The sequence below is a fragment of the Neofelis nebulosa genome, chromosome 9 (genome assembly GCF_028018385.1).
Source record: "Neofelis nebulosa isolate mNeoNeb1 chromosome 9, mNeoNeb1.pri, whole genome shotgun sequence".
NCBI lineage: Eukaryota > Metazoa > Chordata > Mammalia > Carnivora > Felidae > Neofelis > Neofelis nebulosa.
The window spans coordinates 24,269,531-24,289,970 of NC_080790.1; the positions used below are offsets into that span (position 1 = coordinate 24,269,531).

Genomic DNA, 20,440 nt, shown 5'->3' on the forward strand with positions numbered 1-20,440 from the left:
CTTTCTCTTTTCTCTAATTCTATACTCCCTCCAAGAGTTTCTCAAGTCACCTCCTGGAAGTTTTTTCTAACTCACTTCTATCACAGTCCCAAAAGAAAACTATCATTTTCGGTAGATATCCTTTGACCTGACTCCCTGCCAAAAGGCAATAAGCTTATTCTTTTCAAAATTCCAGAGCTATAATTTCCTGTCTTAGAGGAACTTCACCCCTCCCACTGTGCAATGAGCAAGTAGAATTCATCAGCCTTTAAGAGAATGGTTTTTGAGATCTGGAGGTTCAGAACAAAACTATCTGTAATCGGCCCCGCAGGAGTTGACCTCTCCAAGCCTCCACTGAACCACTATAACCATCTGCACCCTTTCTTCAGCATCAAGTGCTCCTTTCACAGGAGTTATTTATTAGCATGCCTTGTCTGCCTGTTCTCCCGGACTTGTTTGTGAACTCCTGGGAGAAAAAGACTGTGCTCCATTCGACTTGGTAAGTGCTCAGTGGGGGGTGGGGGGGGGGGAAGCAAATGAATAAATAAGCATTTATTCAGCCAAAAGTCCAAATGTATAGATACCCATGCAGAAGACTAATTTCTGTTTGGTGAACACCTCTCACACAGATCTAGATGGTATATCTAGAGATAAGCCAACATGGCTGTGATCTCAAAGCTCATTTTCTAGGCTCCCAGCCATGATAAAGTAACAAGCACTGGACTAAGCTCTCTTGTAATAAACAGCTGTAAAATTGGACAAAATATATGAAAAACTGTTTTCATGGGATAATCAGTAGCACAAGAGAGAGGGAAAATAAATGTGGTGGACCCTAGTATTGTCCTGATTTCCTGCCTGGCAGCATTTACCACACCCTAAGATGGGAAGGAGGGAATGAAGGAAAAATATCATTGATGGAAACTCTGATTCCAAAAAGTAATGAGGGACTTCTGGTGCAGCAAGATGGAGTAAGCCCACTCAATCCTATTTATCCTTCTGCTTACAACCGAGAACTCTGTACAAAAATTAATTAATTAAAATTTAAAAAAACAAAAAAAAACAAAAATAAAAACTACAACAACAAAAAAAAAAGTACTAAAGGATTCCAAAAAATAAATAAAACCAGAAATACAGAGGAAGAAAGTCAAACCTTGGAAAAGCAACCCATACAGAGGTGAGTTTCCTATTTTTTCCTCTTTTCCCTTGTTACCTGTGAACCAAATGTGGGCACCCAAGACAGCTGTGGTCACGGTACCATGGACAGGTAAAATGCCCACAGAATCTTTTCCTTGCAGTCAAAAGGTGGGGAAAAGGAGCCTTGTGATCCCTAGAGTATAGAGGGAGATCTCTACTTCTTTGTTGTTTCCCGACCCTCTCATTTCATGATATTGAGCTCTCATCACAGACAGCATGGCTAGTGAGGTCAGCAGCCAACACTCTAATAGAGATCCTGTTAGAAACCACATCTTTCAGGCCAGAGGACTGGAGAAAGGGTGCACTTCAGGCCAGAGTATGGAAGAATCCCTGATTTGTTTCTCTTTATTATCTATTTTGCCAGAGGGTGGCCCCAGTTACACAAACTGTGCAGAAGTAGTACAGATAGATAAAACTGATTTTAAGAAGAAGCCTAAAGAGGAGAGACAGAAATATGCTAAATCTGTGAAGAAACTGGCCTGGTGTCCCAGGTCACCTCTGGGTAGCACATGTGTGGACAGACACGAAGCAGCATAATAAAGGCTTTAAGAAAAGAAAAAAGTTTAAACCACACCCAGGTTTCAGACCAAACAACATGATATTTAATATTTCCAGGATATGATGTAAAATTACTCAATATACAAAAGCAAAACAAAACAAATGACCAGTTCTTCATGGTAAAGATAATCAACAAATGTCAATAACAAGATGATCCAGATGTTGACATTATCAAAGACTTTAAAGAAGCTAACTGTTATAGCTGTGTTCCATGAGGGAAAAGTAAACATTCTGGAAAATGCATAGAAAGGTAGGTCTAAGTAGGGAAATAGAAATTATTTTTAAAACTAGAAAATTTAAACGGAAAAATATAATATCCAGTATTAAAAATTTAGCAAAATGGAAACAGAGGAAAGAGTAAACTTGAAGATAGATCTCAGAAACTGTCCAATCTGCAAGACAGAGAGAAAAAAGTTGAAAAAAAGAAATAGCAGAGTCTCGAAAGAATGTGAGACAATATCAAAAGATTGAAAAGTTGTATATTTTGAGTCCCAGAGGAGGGGAGAAAGGTATTGGTGCAGAAAAAAAATGAGGAAATAGTGGCCGAAAACTCACCAGATTTCATAAAAGACATAAACTTACAGAATACAAATCTCGACAAACTGCAAGCAGGATAAAATCAAATAAAGTCATGCACAGATTCATCATAATCAAACAATCAAACTTCTGAAAACTAAAGACAAAGAAGAAATCTTGAGGAGAGCTACAGATAGGAAGAACAATTTAATGGAAGAATGCTTATCAGAAACTATGAAGGACAGAGGAACAGCATTCTTAAAGTATAAGAAGAAAAGACTTGTCAACACACAATTCAGAAACAAAGGTGAAATAAGGACATTCTCGGGGCGCCTGGGTGGCTCAGTCGGTTAAGCGTCCGACTTCGGCTCAGGTCATGATCTCGCGGTATGTGAGTTCGAGCCCCGCATCGGGCTCTGTGCTGGCTGCTCAGAGCCTGGAGCCCGTTTCAGATTCTGTGTCTCCCTCTCTCTCTGACCCTCCCCCGTTCATGCTCTGTCTCTATCTCAAAAATAAATAAATGTTAAAAAAAAAATTTAAAAAAAAAAAGAAATAAGGACATTCTCAGATAAAGGAAAACTAAGCAAATTTGTTAACAGCAGAACCACTCTAAAAGAAATGAAAAGGAAGTTTTTTAGGTTGAAGGAGAAAAATAAAATAGGGAAATTAAAACTTCAGTAAAAAAGGAAGGGCAAGAAAAATGGTATGTACCTGGGTAAATATAAAGGACTAATTTTTTCCTTTTAAGTTATTTAAGATATGTATAACTGTTAAAAGCTATACATATAGCTTTAATATATATGTGTGTATATGTACATATATAAACATACATATATATTTATATACCTATTGATACATATATATACATATATGTTTATACATTCATGTGTATATATGTACTTACACATGTATTCATACACACATATACATATATAAATACATATACATTTATATACATATATACATATATGTTTAATACATATATATAATCTAGCAGAGCTTTTAATTATGTACATATAACACATATGACAACTATAACAAAGGGAGGGGTAAAGGGATCTATAGAGTTGCAATATATTTTATATGAAGTACTAAAACTTCAACTCAACAATATAGAGGTCCCTCAAGAAGTTAAAAATAGAACTACCCTATGACCTAGCAATTACAGTACTAGGTATTTACCCAAAGGATACAAAACTAAAAATTGGAAGGGGTACATGTACCCCAAAGTTAATAGCGGCATTATCAATAATAGCCAGACTATGGAAAGAGCCCAAGTGTCCATCAACTGATGAAAGGGTCAAAAAGATGTTGTGTGTGTGTGTATATATACACACACATACATACACATACATACAATGGAAAATCAGCTATCAAAAAGAATGAAATCTTGCCATTTGCAATACGTGTGCTACAGTACATTATGATAAGCAAAATAAGTCAGTCAGAGAAAGACAAATACCATGTGATTTTACTCATCTGTGGAATTTAAGGAACAAAACAGATGAACATACGAGGAGGGAAAAAAGAGAGAGGGAAGCAGACCATAAGAGACTCTAAACAATGGAGAACACACTAAGGGTTGATGGAGGGAAGTGGGTGGAGGATGGGCCAAATGGGTGATGGATATTAAGGAGGGCACTTGTTGGGATAAGCACTGGGTGTTATATGTAAGTGATGAATTACTAAATTCTACTCCTGAAATCAATCTTACACTATGGTAACTAAAATTCAAGTAAAAATCTGAAAAAAGTAGACTATGAAAGTTTATATATATATATATATATATATATATATATATATATATATACACACACACATATATATAGGTATGTATATATGGACATATAAGTGCAACATACATATGTATATATACATGACGTATATATGTAATCTCTAGAGCAACCACTGAAGTAATAATACAAAGAGATATGGCCAAAAAACAATAGGTAAATTAAAATTGAAATACTAAAAAAATATTCAAATACTAAAAACTAATTCAAATACTAAAAAATACTCAAAATTCCTTTCTTGACATCCCCCAACTGATGTCAAGAAAGGAAAAAGAGAAAAACAAAAAACATACAAAAAAAACTATAATAGTAGGCCTAAATTCAACCATATCAATTATAACATTAAAAACAAGTAGCCTAACAGACCAAGTAAAAGATAAAACTTAACAGATTAAATTTTTAAAAATCACGCAACATCAGAGGCACCTGGCTGACTTAGTTGGTAGAGCATGTGACTCTTGAAATCAGGGTCAGAGTTCAAGCCCATTTTGGGCATGAAGCCTACTTAAAAAAAAAAACAAAAAGACAACACACACACACACACACACACACACACACACACACACACACACAATCCAACCATATGTTTTCTGTAAGAAACTCACTGTAAATATAAAGATATAGATTAAAAGTACAATGTTGACACAGATGTATCACATAAGCACTAATCAAAAGACACATGGAGAGGCTATATTAATATCAATTAAAATAAATGTCCAAATATGAGTATCACCAGGGATAAAAAAGACATACAACAATAAAGGAATAAAATCATCAGAAAAAAGTCAATTCTAAATGTGTAGGCACCTGATAATAGAGCTTGAAAATACATCAAATAAAAAATGATAGAACTGAAAGGAAAAATAGACAAAACAAAACTTGGAGACTTTAGAAGTCCTCTATTGGTAATGCAAATAGCAAATAGACAAAAAATAAGTGAGGACACAAAAGACTTGAACAACTCTATTAACCAAACTGACCAAACTGACATTAATTGAACACTCCACCAACCAACAACAGAAAACATGTTCTTCTGAAGTATGGAACATGGAACATGGAACATTCAGGGAGATAAACCATATTCTGAAGCATAAAACAACCTTAGCAAATTTTAAATAACAAAAAGCAAACCAGGTATGTTCTCAGACTATATCAGAATTAAACTAGAAATCAGTAAGAGAAAGATATCTGGAAAATCCCCAAATATTCAGAAATAAAAGACACATATATAATCATAGGTCAAAAACACCAAATGGAAAATCTTTAATATTTTAATTGAATATAAAGTAAATTTCATTATAACATCATGAAATGTGTATGATGTTGCTAAACCAGTTATTAGAGAGAATTTTTGCATTGCATGCTTATATTAGAAAAATAAAAAAGGTCTCAAATCCATGATCTAAGTTTTCACCATAAGAAACTAGAAACAGAAAGAACAATTTAACCCAAGGCAAACAAAATGAAGGAAAGATAATAAGAGCAAAAATCAATAAAAATGAAATAAAGATAACAGAAAAAAAAAACCAGTATTAGAAGAAATGTTTTTTTGAAAGAAAACCAAAAAAATTGGTAAGGTTCTAGCCAGAATAATCACAAAGAAAAGAGAGACATTATGTAAATTACTAATATTAGGTATGAAAGAGAGGACACCACTACTGACCCTACAGACATAAAAAATAAGGGGATATTATGAACAATTTACCTTGCATTAATTCAGCAATTTAGATGAAATAAACCAATTACCTGAAGGATACAAACTGCTAAATTCATTCAAAAAGAAACAGATAATCTGAATAACCCTACAATTATTATTAAGTAAATATAATTAGTAATCTAAACCATTCCAACAATGACTACACCAGGCCAAGATGTCCTCAATGGAAAATTCTACTAAACAAAAATTCAAGAAAGAAAAAAATTGTAATTCCCCTCCAGGAAAAAATAGTAGAGGAAGCACTTTCCAACTCATGTTTATGAGCCTGGCATTATCCAGACCCTAAAGCCTGTTAAAGACAAGAAAACTACAGATCAACAAACTTCATGAACACAGATGCAGAAATCATCAACGAGATATTAGCAGACCCAGCAATACACAAAAAGGTTAACACATCTTGACCATGTGCAGTTTATCCTAAAAATGTAAAGGTAATTCAACATTTGAAAATCAAACACTGTGATTCAGAATATTTACCCCCAAAAAGAAGATCATATGATCTCAATAGATGCTCACTCTCAGGGAAGCCAGACACCAGGTTATAAGGATGGTCCAGCAGCACTACAGACAGGAATACCTGGAGAAGAAATGAGACTTCCCACCACTAGCCAGCACCAGCTTGCCAGCCTTGTGAACAAGGTACCATGTAAGTAGATCCTACAGCCCCAGTCAAGATTTAATTTGACTGCATCTTTGGCTGGTATCCGACTACTATCTCATGAGAGAATCCAAGTAAAAAACACCTAGTCAAGCTATTCCTAACTCATAGGAACTAAAAAAAAAAAATGAGTTATTATTTTGAATCACTAATTTTTTTTTTTTTTAATTTTTTTTTTCAACGTTTTTTATTTTTATTTTTGGGACAGAGAGAGACAGAGCATGAACGGGGGAGCGGCAGAGAGAGAGGGAGACACAGAATCGGAAACAGGCTCCAGGCTCCGAGCCATCAGCCCAGAGCCCGACGCGGGGCTCGAACTCACGGACCGCGAGATCGTGACCTGGCTGAAGTCGGACGCTTAACCGACTGCGCCACCCAGGCGCCCCGAATCACTAATTTTTGAGCTAATTAATATCTTACACAATATTAGAAAACCAACACGCAAAAAAGTATACATTAAAACCGAAAGATACAACCACAAGTTGACAATATCAAGAATTCTGAAGGATGTGGAGTAAGTAGAATTCTCATATATTACTGGTGGGAGTATAAAGTAGTATAACTACTTGTAAAAATAGTTTTTCAATTTCTTATAAAGTTAAACATATATTTACCATATAATCCATTAATTCCAAAATCAACTTAAGAGAACTGACAACTTATGTCCACACAATGGCTTATACACACAATGTTCATAACAGCTTTATTCATGAGAGCCCCAAACTGGAAACAACCTAAATATCCATCAACAGATGAAAGGATTTAAAACAATTGTGATATATTTATATGATAGAATACTATTCAGTAATTAAAAAAAAAAAACTACTAACACATGTAATAACACAAATAAATCACAAAAGTGTTACTCCAAGTGATGAAGCCAAACACAAAAGAGAATATACTTATATGATTCCATTTATACCAACTTCGAGAACAGACAAATGAATCTATTATGATAAAAATCAAACCAGAAATTGCCTAGAATAGGAAGTGCAGGAGGTCATTACAAAAAGTCAAGAAGGCTCTTTTGAGGGTTGACAGAATTGTTTTATGTCCCAATTAGGGTGGCGGTTCACACAGGTGATACATATATCAAAAAAATAAAACTGATTTAAACTAGGTGTTTTTCATTGCATATGAATTATATGCCAATAAAATTAAAAATAATCATCATATAATGTTGGCCATAGATTCACAGTACAGATTTTGGTATCAGGACAGAACTCTTCCAGGCCAAAAATAATCAAGTGTTCCCTCTCTCTTCCTTCCCTACACCACTGATTCTGCCCTCTGATTCTCTTTCTGTCCCTCTTTTGGTCTCTTATCTACATCCATGCTTCTCTGTGTCCAAGAAATAATTCCTACCTTCTGTTTCCCTGGACTACCTCTCCTTATACATTCCTCTCTGTGTCACCAACCCTATCTCTGTCATTCTCAGTCATTCTGTCTCTTCCTTAAATGTGGTGGTTTCTGTCCATCTTCTGTCTCTTCTATACCATTTCCTCTCGTCTTTAATGGATCTGAATACAAGATCAAAGAGTTTTTTATTCCATTATTTATTATTTATTTATTTATTTATTTATTTATTGAGTTTGTTTTCTTTGTTAATTTTAAAACAGACTGTAACAAATATTTGTGTTTTATTAAAATGATGTTGCTTATTTATGCAGCATTTATTAAAAATTATTACATGTAACTTAAATGGTCCTTGATTGTTACTTTTCCCTCACTTGTGAAAAGGCTCCCCTTCCCCACTTCAGAAAGCTTTTGAAGGACCCACTCTGGCCACCAAGGGAAAGCATGTAATCAAGAGCTGGAGGAAAACACTAACACTTGTTAAATACCATCTGTGTGTCAGGGCCTGCTACATGCCTTATCCTATTTAATTCTCACAACAACCCTAGGACATGGGTATTATTATTATTATTACTTACAAATAAAAAAACTATAGTTCAAAGAGAAGAAAATAAATAGCCTTGGGCTAGGAAATGATAGAGCAAGGTTTCAATCCCAGATCTATGACTTACTCTACCCATTATTTAGAATAGTATCTTCTAGTTTTGATTTCCCACAAATCCAATTCCTTGATAGAAAAATGGATAAACAAATGGTGTTATATTCATATAAAGGAGCACAGCAAGGTGATAAAAAGATAAAAAAGAAGGGCAACTGGGTGGCTCAGTCAGTTAAGCATCCCACTTTGACTCAGGTCATGATCTCACGGTTCGAGTTCGAGCCTTGTGTCAGGCTCTGGGCTGACAGCTCGGAGCCTGTAGCCTGCTTTGGATTCTGTGACTCCCTCTCTCTCTCTGCCCCTGCCCCACTCACACTCTGTCTCTCTCTCTGTCTCTCAAAAAATAAATAAATGTTAAATATATATATATATGTATATATATATATACATTCTTTATATATATATAAAGAAAGAATGTTAGTACACAAAAAGACATTGACAAATTGCACAGAAATAATATTGAGTAAAAGAAGCCAGATACAAAAAAGTACATGATTCCAACTACATGAAGTTCATCTAAAATAAGCAAAGCTAACTAATTACACAGAAATCAGAAGGATAGTTACCTTGGGTTGGGGGTGGATACACACTGAAAAGGGAAGGAAGAAACTTCCTGAGATGCTGGAAAAGTTCTGAATCTTTATCTGGGTGCGGATTATATGGATGTTGCAGATGAGAATTATAATCAAGCTGTACACAAGATTAATACATTCAATATACTTAACTGCATTTGTCATCGCTCAATTTAAAAAATAATAATTTTCTGATGTTAATATGTAAGTTCTTATGTCCCACAACTGAAGATTCATTTCCAGAAAATTCTGGAAGTGGGCAAAATTACTTCAATGAAAGGACCTCATTTCGAGAAACCATGGGAAGGGGCCACATAACTCCTTTCCAGGGCTGCTGAGCTGTTAAACGAAGGCCAATGCTTGCCTCAAAATCTAGAACCTAGTACTACTGCTCTTAATGTCAAAGGTCGGTTAAAAGTATGAATCAATGAAATAGAATCTCAGCACTTTTTATGATCTTGTATTGTTATTTTTCTACTGCCTTATATATTTATTTCTGAATAATCCAGACGAGAATCTTCTACATAGGTTATTTTACAAAATGTTCAGAGACTCCATGAGGTAAGCCAAGACACGTTCTGTATTTTCTCGTTTAGGAAAAAAGACCCAGAGGTTCAACAAGTTTAGGGAAGTTGCACAAGATGTCAAAACTAATATAAGGTTAATATCATAATGGAATCCAAGTCTTCTAGCTCCTAATCTAGCATTCTCTCCACCACAGAACATTGACTTTAATTACTTGGGCTGAGAATGTGGAAAGGATCTATAAAGGAGACCTGCCCACACCCACCCTCAGAAACCATGTCCCAATGGAAACTCAATAAAAGATAAATAAGGGAAAAAGAAAAACATGGTCAATGGTTTAAATTTCCCTCTGATTTCCTCTGGCTAGTTGCATGATTTCCTACAAGCTTGCCTAGATTTTCTTTATTTTTATTTTTGTTTTCAGATCTTCCCTTTAGCCTTTTCCTTACTTCAGGGAATTCTGACTACCTACCTCTCCATGCACCTGTTGTTACATAACCACAAAAGTAAGGTTCAAGAACTAAAGACTCTTAATTAAGCAAGTAGTTGGGTGTATATGCCCCAATGGAGCTCTCCTTTTGCCCAGTTCTGGGACTTCCCACATTCTAGAATGTCTATGTTCACCAAGTGAACCTGAGACAATTTTCCTGGTAAAGGACCCAAGCTCATCTGAAGAAACAAAAGTTGTTCTGAGAAATCTGACTCACCAACAAAGTGCTAAGATGTCTCCCATCTCCTCCCCACCTTCCCACCAGGCCAATACTCTCTTTTAAACTGCTCCTTCCTTACACTTTGACCTGTGTGAAAAAGGCCAGGTCATCACTAGGTTAAGAAAAACTGGCCACATCCTAGACTGGAGAACAACACAATGGTTCTAAGAAAGAAGACACCCCTAGGGTTCCTTGGTAACTTTATTCACACCTCTCGTCACATAACCCCTGGACCTATAACCATCCTCACAAACATGTCCTATTCTCCTTCTACTCCCAAGCAGAAATAATGTCCTTGTGCATCTTAGGAAAGCAATGGCTCAGCCATGGCTCATAAAAAACACTACCTGTAAAATGCTGCATGGATACTTGACAGCCTCTTTTAGGTTGAGGCACTTTCTGAGGTGGCCTCCTCCCTCAGCCATGTGTCTCCATGGAATCTCAAAGGTTTAACTGCTCTTAATGGGCTCATGTCCACCAACCAGTTGGTACCCTCCAACCTTCTCCTGCATTCCCACTTGACAAGGAAAAGGCAAGCTCCAGCTAATTATAACAAAGAAATTACCAGAGGCTAGTAGCCCAGCACCTCTGTGGGCATGGAGGGGCCTGAACTGCACATACTGCCCTCAGTTAAGAAAGATCCACCATCTGAAAACTACTGCTCTGTAATGTCTCTATCTTGTTCTTCTCCATTATTAGATTTCATACTTAAGGCTTGCTTTCTTCGTGTAGGGGAAAAAATAATTGGATTGTGAATACTCTGCTTGAATCTTTGGACTGAATCCAAGGTCAAAAGACCTTGGAGGACACTAGTTGATAGAAATGAAGTAAATACCACACCTCAATTCTCCTCATTCACATTTCTGGGGAAGCCAATAGAAACTATCACCATGGTCACTCTCCCCATTTCCACTAGATCTCACTTCTTAGCCCAGGAATTAGAAGCTAGTTGCATGGGAACCCACAGTATTACAACTACCACCGCCAGGGTCACCAGATGTGACCACACATCAGGACTGCACAACTCCAGATGGCATCATTCAAATAAACTAAAATGCACAACCAGACACTGGGGTGTTGCTGCTTCTAGAAAAAAACATATGGTTTATAATGATGGAACACTTTATTATGTCAGGCATTGGGCTACAGATTTATACATGTCTTCTAATTTAATCTCCATGGCAGCATTTTGAGATAGGAACTATCCCTATTTTACTAATGATGAAACTGGACTTCAAATATTTTAAGGAACTTTTCAAGTCATGGTTATTGAACACCAAATCTTTGTTGCATGGCCTTCTGACAAGGATAATGTAAAGTTTTTCATCTATTTACATGGTTTCATTTACATGGTTACATAATCTGCATTTTGGGATGATTCCTTTAGTAGAAAGAGCCCTAATTTGAAGGCAAAAAGATCTATAGTCCTAGTCAGTACCTAGCACAGCATCTAGCATCTCATAACCTCTCAATGCATAAGTGAAAGTTTCTAGGTCTACCATTTTTCACCTTGAAAAAGTGTTATCAAGTAGCTGGATTCCAGTTACTGCATTTATAAAATAAAACAAATACTCGCCCTGCCTACTGTAAGATTGAAAAAAATACATTACATTTGAAAGTTCTTTATAAATTATAAAGTCCCATACAACTGTAACAGGACATTAATAATGATTATAAAGAAAGGGCTAGGCAAATTTCCACAAAATGAGGTTATCAAGTAGTAATCCTAAGAATGGCAGGGGGCTTCAAGTTCTGCTGAAACAGAAGTTTCCTCTCTTCCTCTCCTTTCTGGAGGCCAGTCGTCCTTGTCTTTCAGAAGACAAACTTCCTTATAAAAGCTTTCATTTTTATTAATGATAACACTGTCTTCCCACACCATGCACACAAATCCCTCATGGGCTTTTCTTCTTTTTCTTTTGTAAATTTGTGGAAAGATCAAATGGATTTAGATGAACTTCATCTTTCTAATAGCTGTGTATATATATTCTCAGCATTGCAAAGGGGTTTCAAGTAGCCAGTAGGAGTCCACCAAATCTAGACGTGATCTCATCTTCTCAAGACCCACGTACCTTCTGCCCTGCCCAATGGCTTGATGACACACACACTAGAGATGCATCTTAGATGAATAATGTTCTATGGGTGTGGCTCCTCCCTCATGGATAGACACACAACACCCCACAGAAATACTCTGTGCCAATCTGGGGGCAGAGAAAAACAAACCCAGTACTTTCAAAAGATTTTCTTCTCTAACAGTCTCCTTGTAAGCACATCCCATCCAATTTCAAAGATACACATGCAATTCTTATCTTTTCCTCCTGGAAACATCCAGACCCAAAGTGTCTCAAGAGTTGAATCCTGAAAGATCCTGATTCCTGCTTTTGTTCCCCATCCCAGCTCTCCTGCCTGTTGTGGCTTCTCAACATTTCCAAATATAAAACTGATTAATAATGAATGCTGTGGCTTATCTGACCCACATCTCACCTTACTCTTTGCTCCTCTGGAATTCCATTCCAAAGTCAGAGGAATATCAAGTTCAGAAAATAAGGTTTCCCTGATATCCACCCTGAAGTTTCCTTCTGCAAGTTGCATCCTATTACTTCTTTGGGTGACACTATATAACTCCTCTCCCTCTTCAGAGATTTGTAGATTGTTACCAGGGCTTTCCCTTCATCGCCACTTCGCTCAGCCATATATATTTAATTCTTTTCATCTTTCACCATGAATTGGTCCCCTCAACTCTTAAATCAGCTCTCTGGTCTTCTCTGGACTAGTTCCAACTCCCCAAATTCACCTCAAATAACTGATATTCCTTCTGAGAGTTCCAATTTCCTCTCTATCTTCCTTGGCTCTCTTTGCCTTCTCCAGAAATGAAATAGGAAGGCACTGACAGATATGTGAGGTCAAGGGTCAGGTGTATTGCATTGCATACATCTACTTTAAATTTCTCAGGTCTCTCCATAGCACATGTAAAATCCCCAGTTGCCTATCCCCTTTCCTGGAGTGAGAAGGGGGCTGCTTATAGGGAAACAAGCCCTTCTAGCCCACAAGTCAATATCCTCTAGGCCTCTGCCTGGGGGAAGGCAGAAGCAAGACATCAAAACATCCAAAAAACAGGTTACAAAGTGGGGCTCTGAGCAATGTGACTGCCTCCAGGCAGACATCTTTTCTGAGGTTTGGACTGTCCCAGAATGGTAGACCAAAATTCACACAGTCTCAGCAATGGCCTTTCTACGCTCTTCTCCATGAATGAGTGCTGTGGGGAGCTGCTTCAGACTTCGAAATATTGATCCCATTTATGAATTCAAAGCAAAGCAACGCACAAAGAAAACACATTTGCGTGTCATGCATTCTAAGGCCTCTCAGCTATCCTTTTGTCCTCTCAGATGTCCCAAACCACAAGGAACAGAGTTTTTGCTTCATGCTGACTGGGGGCTTTTCCATTTCTATCACATCCCTAGTCATGGTCCTGTTCAGATTCAGGAAGCTATCTTCAGTCTGAGACAAATGGGTTGCTGCAGGCCACCCACCACTCTCTTCCCTCCTCACAGCCCCATCAGCATGCTTGTGCCCCTCTAGACCAGACCACCAGGCATTTGGGCAGAAACAGGGAGAAATAAACTGAGTTGTGCCTATTTTCCCTTTGTATGCTTGAATATCTTATGTCACAGAAGAGTTAAATGCCTTTTCTACAAAACAGAGCCCATAAAAAGGAATAAATCCATTTCCTCAAACATAATAAATAGTAAAATTAATCCAAGTGTGAGAACCTAAGCTTGAATTTTCATACAAGAAAACGAATGGAAACACCATGATATATGTTGCCTCAAACATGAAACATGATAGAACAGGGTGTGTCCACTCCCTCCAAGGGGAGGTCTGCAGTGGAAACCATATCTGAATGAGGCTGGGGAGGCAGTGGGAAGGCAAGAGGCTAGTCCGGCATGGCCAGCTGCCTAACTGAAAACAGCATATGCCTCAGAGCAGAAGAGCCCAGCCTGTTCCAAGTGTGATCACCACAAGGCCTGAAATGCTTTTCAATAAGCTGTCTGTCTCTCTGGAGGTCATGGGGAGCTCATCCAGTTACACTTAGTGTCTTATTTGATCCCATCAATAATCATTTGATCCCAATGCTGCTGAAAAATGCTTGGCCAAAATTTCTAGCCTTTTAATGACAGAATCCTGGCTCTTTCTGAAAACAGCATTGCTAGATGTGTCAAATGATGCATAAGGCCTTGGTCCAACTGCCAAATGGACTGTGATGCTAAGGGAGGACTTGGGACGCTCACAGAGACTCCCTGCTGTCAGTAGCAAAGCAGTTCTTGAAGCACACTCCTCTCGACATGAAACTCCCCTACTCAGTGGCTTCAACTCCTTACCAGAGGCTTGACTGGAATATATGCTCCACATGCATTAAGCCTGTGACTCTTCAGAAACACCCACTGATAAGTTCATGCTACCTGCCTGTTTATAGTAGGCAAGTTCAGGGCTGCAGAAAGGACCCCTTTAGTCTGTCATCAACATCTCACAATAGCTGATCTAGAGTGTTGGGCCTATGGTCATTTAACAAGAGGTGATAGGAAAGCTCCAGAGATGTTCACAGACATGAAAGTAGAAGACAATCCACATTCCCAGAGAAGTCATTCTTATATCCATTACAAATACATTAGGCGCTAAAAGAGAATGTTGCATGTATAAACCACAGAAGCCATGATGACATTAAAGCACAGCTGTTCTCCACAAAAGTATCTGTGGAGAGACAACAGTATTGGTCTCCTATCTCAGTTCACAGGAGGCTCTATCAAACTCATCAAACCCTGCTTCTTACTACAAATTCTGCCTGTTAATATGAATTCTGACATTGAACACAAAGGGGTCATTTTAGGTGCCAAGGATACCAATGCTAATGCTGAAATATGCATCCAGATTCTGTTTTCCTTGGGAACCACATACAAGTATGTTTTTTGTGCAAGGAGGGAAGAACCTCAGCTTCTAGATATCCCTGCTATGTGACAGTACTGGGCATGCGTGGGAGGATATGTGTGTGCTGGGACAAGCATGGTAGGTACTTGGAGCTCTACAGTGGGCTCTTTTCAGTGCTTTCCATCCAATTAATACTAGTCATTAGTAACCAGTGGAGCATAAAAATTTCATTTATTTCTGATGATGAGAATGATAGAAAAGATGCTGGGTTTGCTCAATGGAATTAGTGTAGGCTTTTAAAAAGGCATGATTTCTTTTCTGTGTCTTCTCATTCATTTACATTGTATATTTTATTCACTGAGCCCTTCCCCAGTGGTATTACGAGAGAAACATCCATTCAAAACCACCTGGTTTTCCAGTCAAAGAATACTATGGGAAGAGTTAGAAGTAAGTGCCTGCACACACACCCCTAACTCAGTGAATATGAGAAGAAAATGAGAGTAAATGAAACAGAAACCTTATTTCAGGAATCTCTAGCAGAGAGATCTGCAGTGAAACAGGCTTGCCAGAGACTGTCATCCAGAGTTGCTGCTATAGACATTCAAGCTAAGAATTAGAGGGAGGGTTGGGGGGGGGGGTGGGGAAAGAAGAACTATTGTCTCTTCTGGCTTCACAGTGACTCTCCCAATGGGAGAGAATCTTAACAACTCTGCTCCCTCTCTTCACACCTCCCTCCTGTCCCATATTTCTTAGTTCCTCTGGGGCTCTTCCAACAACATCTGAGAGGGGGAAAAAAAGAGTCTGAGAGTGGATAGCAGACTGGGGTTGGAGAGAGGGAGCAGACTAAATTAATGAAGAAGAGGCAATCCATACATAAGTCAACATTTGATGAGAACAGCTAGGGGAGATTCAACCATATAAAGAAGAGTTCTACATTCTCCAAGAAAGTGCACCACATTACCCACATCTACGGTGGCCAGGAAGAGGAACAAGGGAAAGGGAAGATGGCAACAGTCATGACATCTAGAACTAAGCTTGGAACGTAGAAGTAATAAGGACATTTCAACTGTCCCAGGGGTCCCCTGTTCAAAGTGCACCCAATTTTGGCTGGGACCCGGTGTAAATCGGTAGAAAGAAGAAGCATTCTGCCAAGAGAGAAAACTTTTCTTCCAACTTGGTTACTGGAGAGGAAGGAAAACCCTGGGAAGTGACTCTTTTCAGCAAGAACATAAAACCGTATTTTATGGTCTAACTGGGAGGAGGTTTACAAAAGGAGGAAAGACCTAAGAACCAGAGGCTGGGGTTTTGAAAATAGGGATTAGTTGACAGTGGTTGCAAATTGATGTGCCTAAAAATACAAATCCCGACACTTTCAGGCGGGAGCTGCTCACCGATCCCCAAGATCTGGAAGAGAAGACGGGGCTGGGAGGCACGGATCGCCGCGGACAGCCTTCCCTCTCTGCCCACTTCCGAAGCCTTCTTCTCTGGCATCAGGCGGATCCTCAACCGCCCTTCGCCGTGGTGAATCCACCAGCTGAACAGCTCGCTGAGGTTGAACTGGAGCAGTCCCGCAATCACCTCCTCTGGGGGCCCGACACAGCCGTCAAGGATCGCCTCCTCTCCCAGCTCCAGTACCAGCTGCTTGGCGCGCCGGAGCTTGCGAACCGAGCCGCCCTTCAGCACCCTGGTCAGCGTCCGTGCCTGGGCAGGGGCTGGCGAGCTGGAGCCTTCTGTCCAGGAGACCCCGGGCGGTTGCCCTACCAGCCTAAGTAGTGGGGCGCAGTCGAGAGCCAAGGAGCCGCGTGCCTCAGGCCGTCTGGCCCTCGGCTCCAAGAAGGACGAAGGCGGCAGCAGCAGGTCCCGAGCATAGACACGGAAGAGCGAGGGCACCACAAAGTCCACCGCCAGGCTCTTCCTCTGCAGACGTGAGTAGCTGAGCGGCTCCCGAGGCTGCAGAGCTGGCCCCACGGCGGGTGAGCCAGCGAGATGGCCGGTGCCAGTCCCGGTCCCGGTTCCGGTTCCGGAGCCCAAGGCTGCCGCTGAAAGCAGCAGTAGCAGCAGCCCTAGGAGCCCTAAGGCTCCCATCCCGCCAGAGAAGAGTTGTTTATACTAGTCTCCCGACTCTCTGGGATCCAGCCTCGCCCTTCACTTCCCCTCAAATGAAAAGGGGCTCCGAATAGTCCTTGGTCCTGAACAGTTCCTTCCACCTGATATCTGGGGGATTAGGCGTCCACTTGATTCTCTAGCTTCCCTCCAACTGCAAGGAGGCAAGCGGGAGTCTCAATAAAATGGGGCTGGAGGCTCAGGGGTGTGTCAAGAGACCCTGAGCACCTCGGGCTCAGCAGCTGGGACCCTGTGCCTCTGGCGCGCCACGACTCGTGCCGCGCCCCCGTCTGTAGCTTACTGCGCTCCGGAACAAGAGAAACTACTATGGTTGAAGGGAGGTGGCGATGGAGTCCTCTCCTGCCCTCCGAGGCTTGAGCTGTGGTCTGTCCGCGCTCTCCAGCAGCCTCCAATACTCCGCAACTTTCCAGCTGGGAACGATGGTTCGGAGCGTTCTGCTGTTCTAGCCCCTTCCCCAGCGCTTCTTTGAGCTTCTGAGCTCCTCTTCCTCAATGTAGGGAAAAACCGGGGGCAGGGGTTGCTTTGTCGGGCACCCTCCTGCAACCCTCCGCAGCGGAAAGTCTGCGGATTGCACTGCCCGCTGAACTTCTGGGCTTGAATCAAGCCCCCGCGATGTGAAGCGGAGGCTCAGGGCGCCGCGGCGCAAGTTTGCAGCGTCCTTGCTCTCCTCCCGCGTTTCGTCTGCTCAGAGTTCTCAGGCACCGAAGCGGCCCCGGCAGCAGCAGCCGAGTGAAAGCATTCTGTGCAAAAGAGCCCGAAATCTTGCTGCCCCCTCCTCACCCATCGGCAGCCCCCTTGGCTTCAGTTGGCTGGGCAGAGGGCGGCCGGAAGGAGCTTCAGTGCTGCGCGACCCTCCGGACAGCGGCGACAGGATGTGCCAGCTGCTACCTCCGCTGCCGCCCCCGGAGCCGCTGGATCGCATCTGCCTGAGCGCCCGCCACTTGCAGCTGGCTGAGGCGCGAGCTCGCGCCGGGAGGGGGCGGGACCGGGGCGGGGGCGGAGCTCGAACGGCCAACTCCGCGCTGCTGCCAGGCTCACGCAGGCCTGCCCCGCCCCGCTCGCACCCGCCAACCAATGGCGTGGCGAGACAGGCCTCTATGCAAATCTGCAGAGGCCTCGGCATTCATTGAGAAAAGCGCAGGGCCCGCCTCGCCCTCCCTCCATCACTCTCCCCTCCTTCCTCCCCTTCCTCCAGATTCCCTGCCCTATTTCTCTGTTATGTGAACAGGAGAGCGTTTTGGATAAATGGGAGGTCTGAAAGAGGCCTTTGCAATCAAGCACTCTCCCTAATTATGCATTTAAAAGATTAAAACGGGTCCGACTTCAGAAAAGCTGGTTCCGGAATAAAACTGGAGGCGAGGGGTAAAGGAGTGGGAGGAGGGGCAGCACGACATTGCCAAAACGGAGAGCAGCTTGTAATAGGCCCCGAGACAGAATCTTCTGTGACCCTTCCATTATTTAAACGCATTCCTGGGAACCTGACAGTTCTGCCATCGATATGAGAAAAGTTAGCAGCGTGGAGGTAGAGAGTAACGGTGATCGCTTAAGAGTTCTTCAGCTACAGCAAATACATTTCAGACTTGTCATTTACCCTGTGTTTTCTCAAAACGGTGCTTGAACATGTGTCACCTCCTTTCGTCTCTGCATGGTAAATATTTTAAATTTCAGCTTTAGAGATGAGAAAACGGAGTCGAAGAGATGGTAATTGATTTTCCTTTGGTCACATAGTCATACGTGCGTCCCAGGCCCTCATTCTTGTACTCTTATTCATGCGGCTTTACCTATCTCTCCATGAATAACAGGCCAAGAAGATCTGAAGGGTGACTTAGCTGGAAGGAATAATGACTGAATACTTGCTCATAGCCTTGGGAGCAAGAGTTCAGAACCAAAGAATATTTTTTATTCATCTGTGAAGGACTGTACCTCTAGTATCTTTTTCCCTTTATCTCTCCAGAGTTTCCAATACAGAACTCAGAGAATAGCTGTATTTATAACAAGTGGTTCACTAGAACCAGAGACAGAACTATAGTCTTCAGTTCACACAAATCCCTCCATTCCTTCTTCTCAAAGGTTGACTGTCATGCCTTGTGCTGTCAAAGCAAAACATAAGGCAAGATCCTCTCTTGAGGAGCTCATAGCCTGACAGCAGAGAAGCTTCCTCATAGAATCAGAGCATAGAGTGGAGTTGAATCTCCCTCGCTGAGCTGCAGAGTGCTGCAGTAATGTGTCCACTAACTCACAGGAGGTGGTAGCCAAACGGGGCCTCTGCTCTCACAGGCTGGGTTCCTTAGAGCCTGTGGCATTGCCTTTGGCAACTGAAAGACCTAATGACAAAAGAAAATTGATCCTTGGAATGATTTGCTTCCTGCTCTATGTGTGGTAACTCACTTAATTTAACAAGGTAACTGGCTTCTCCCTGGAACTCAAACTGGGTACACTGACTTTAAAAGTTTAAGGGCAAAGAATGATTTGGCCCAAGGACTAGAATGGATGCTTGTACCTTGGTGGGAGGGAGGGAGGGAGGGAGGGAGGGAGGGAGGAAGAGAAAGAGAAGAGGAAGGAAAGGGCATGGAAGCTAATATTTGGAAAGGATATGTTGGTTGATACTTTCCTAGTATGTGACCATATATGTTTTCATTTTCATCAGCTTTCACTGGTGTGCACACTGATAGAAGAATAATTTTCTATTTGAAATGTTTAAAAGACTTAAATGTAGGTCCTTTCACTCCCCCACTCCATTCCTTATTCTCTACATAATTCTTGTCCAAAGTCAAATTGACTGGAGTAATTTGTAGAGAACTATGAATCTTCTGCTACAATCAGTGGCCACTAGGGGGCTGCAGAGACTTGAAACTTCAGTAGAGCCGCCAGGGTTTAACCTCCCAGATAACATCAGTTGTCAGTCTGGGACCACTGTCTTTGCACCCAGTGGATGCAGGGCTCAATTAATTCTCATATTTTTATAAATTCTATCAAATTTCCCCTGAAGAAGAAAAAGTGCTTTCCCTGTACATTAAATCACACCAAATCTCAAAACTGTTATTCCCTTAATTTTTTTAATAAAAATTTTTAATGTTTATTTATTTTTGAGAGACAGAGACAGAGTGTGAGCAGGGCAGGGACAGAGACAGAGGGAGCCACAGAATACGAAGGAGGTTCC

At 40.9% G+C, this 20,440-nt stretch overlaps 1 protein-coding gene across 1 annotated transcript in view; it reads right to left on the reverse strand.

Annotated features, from left to right (window-relative positions):
• The window catches only part of ALK (ALK receptor tyrosine kinase), a 679,865-nt gene extending 661,662 nt beyond the window's left edge, over positions 1-18,203 (reverse strand). The window contains exon 1 of the mRNA XM_058682930.1: positions 16,548-18,203. Within this exon, the coding sequence (XP_058538913.1) occupies positions 16,548-17,241 (694 nt within the window). The 5' untranslated portion in view covers positions 17,242-18,203. The remainder of the gene's footprint in view (positions 1-16,547) is intronic.
• Positions 18,204-20,440: the final 2,237 nt, after the last annotated feature.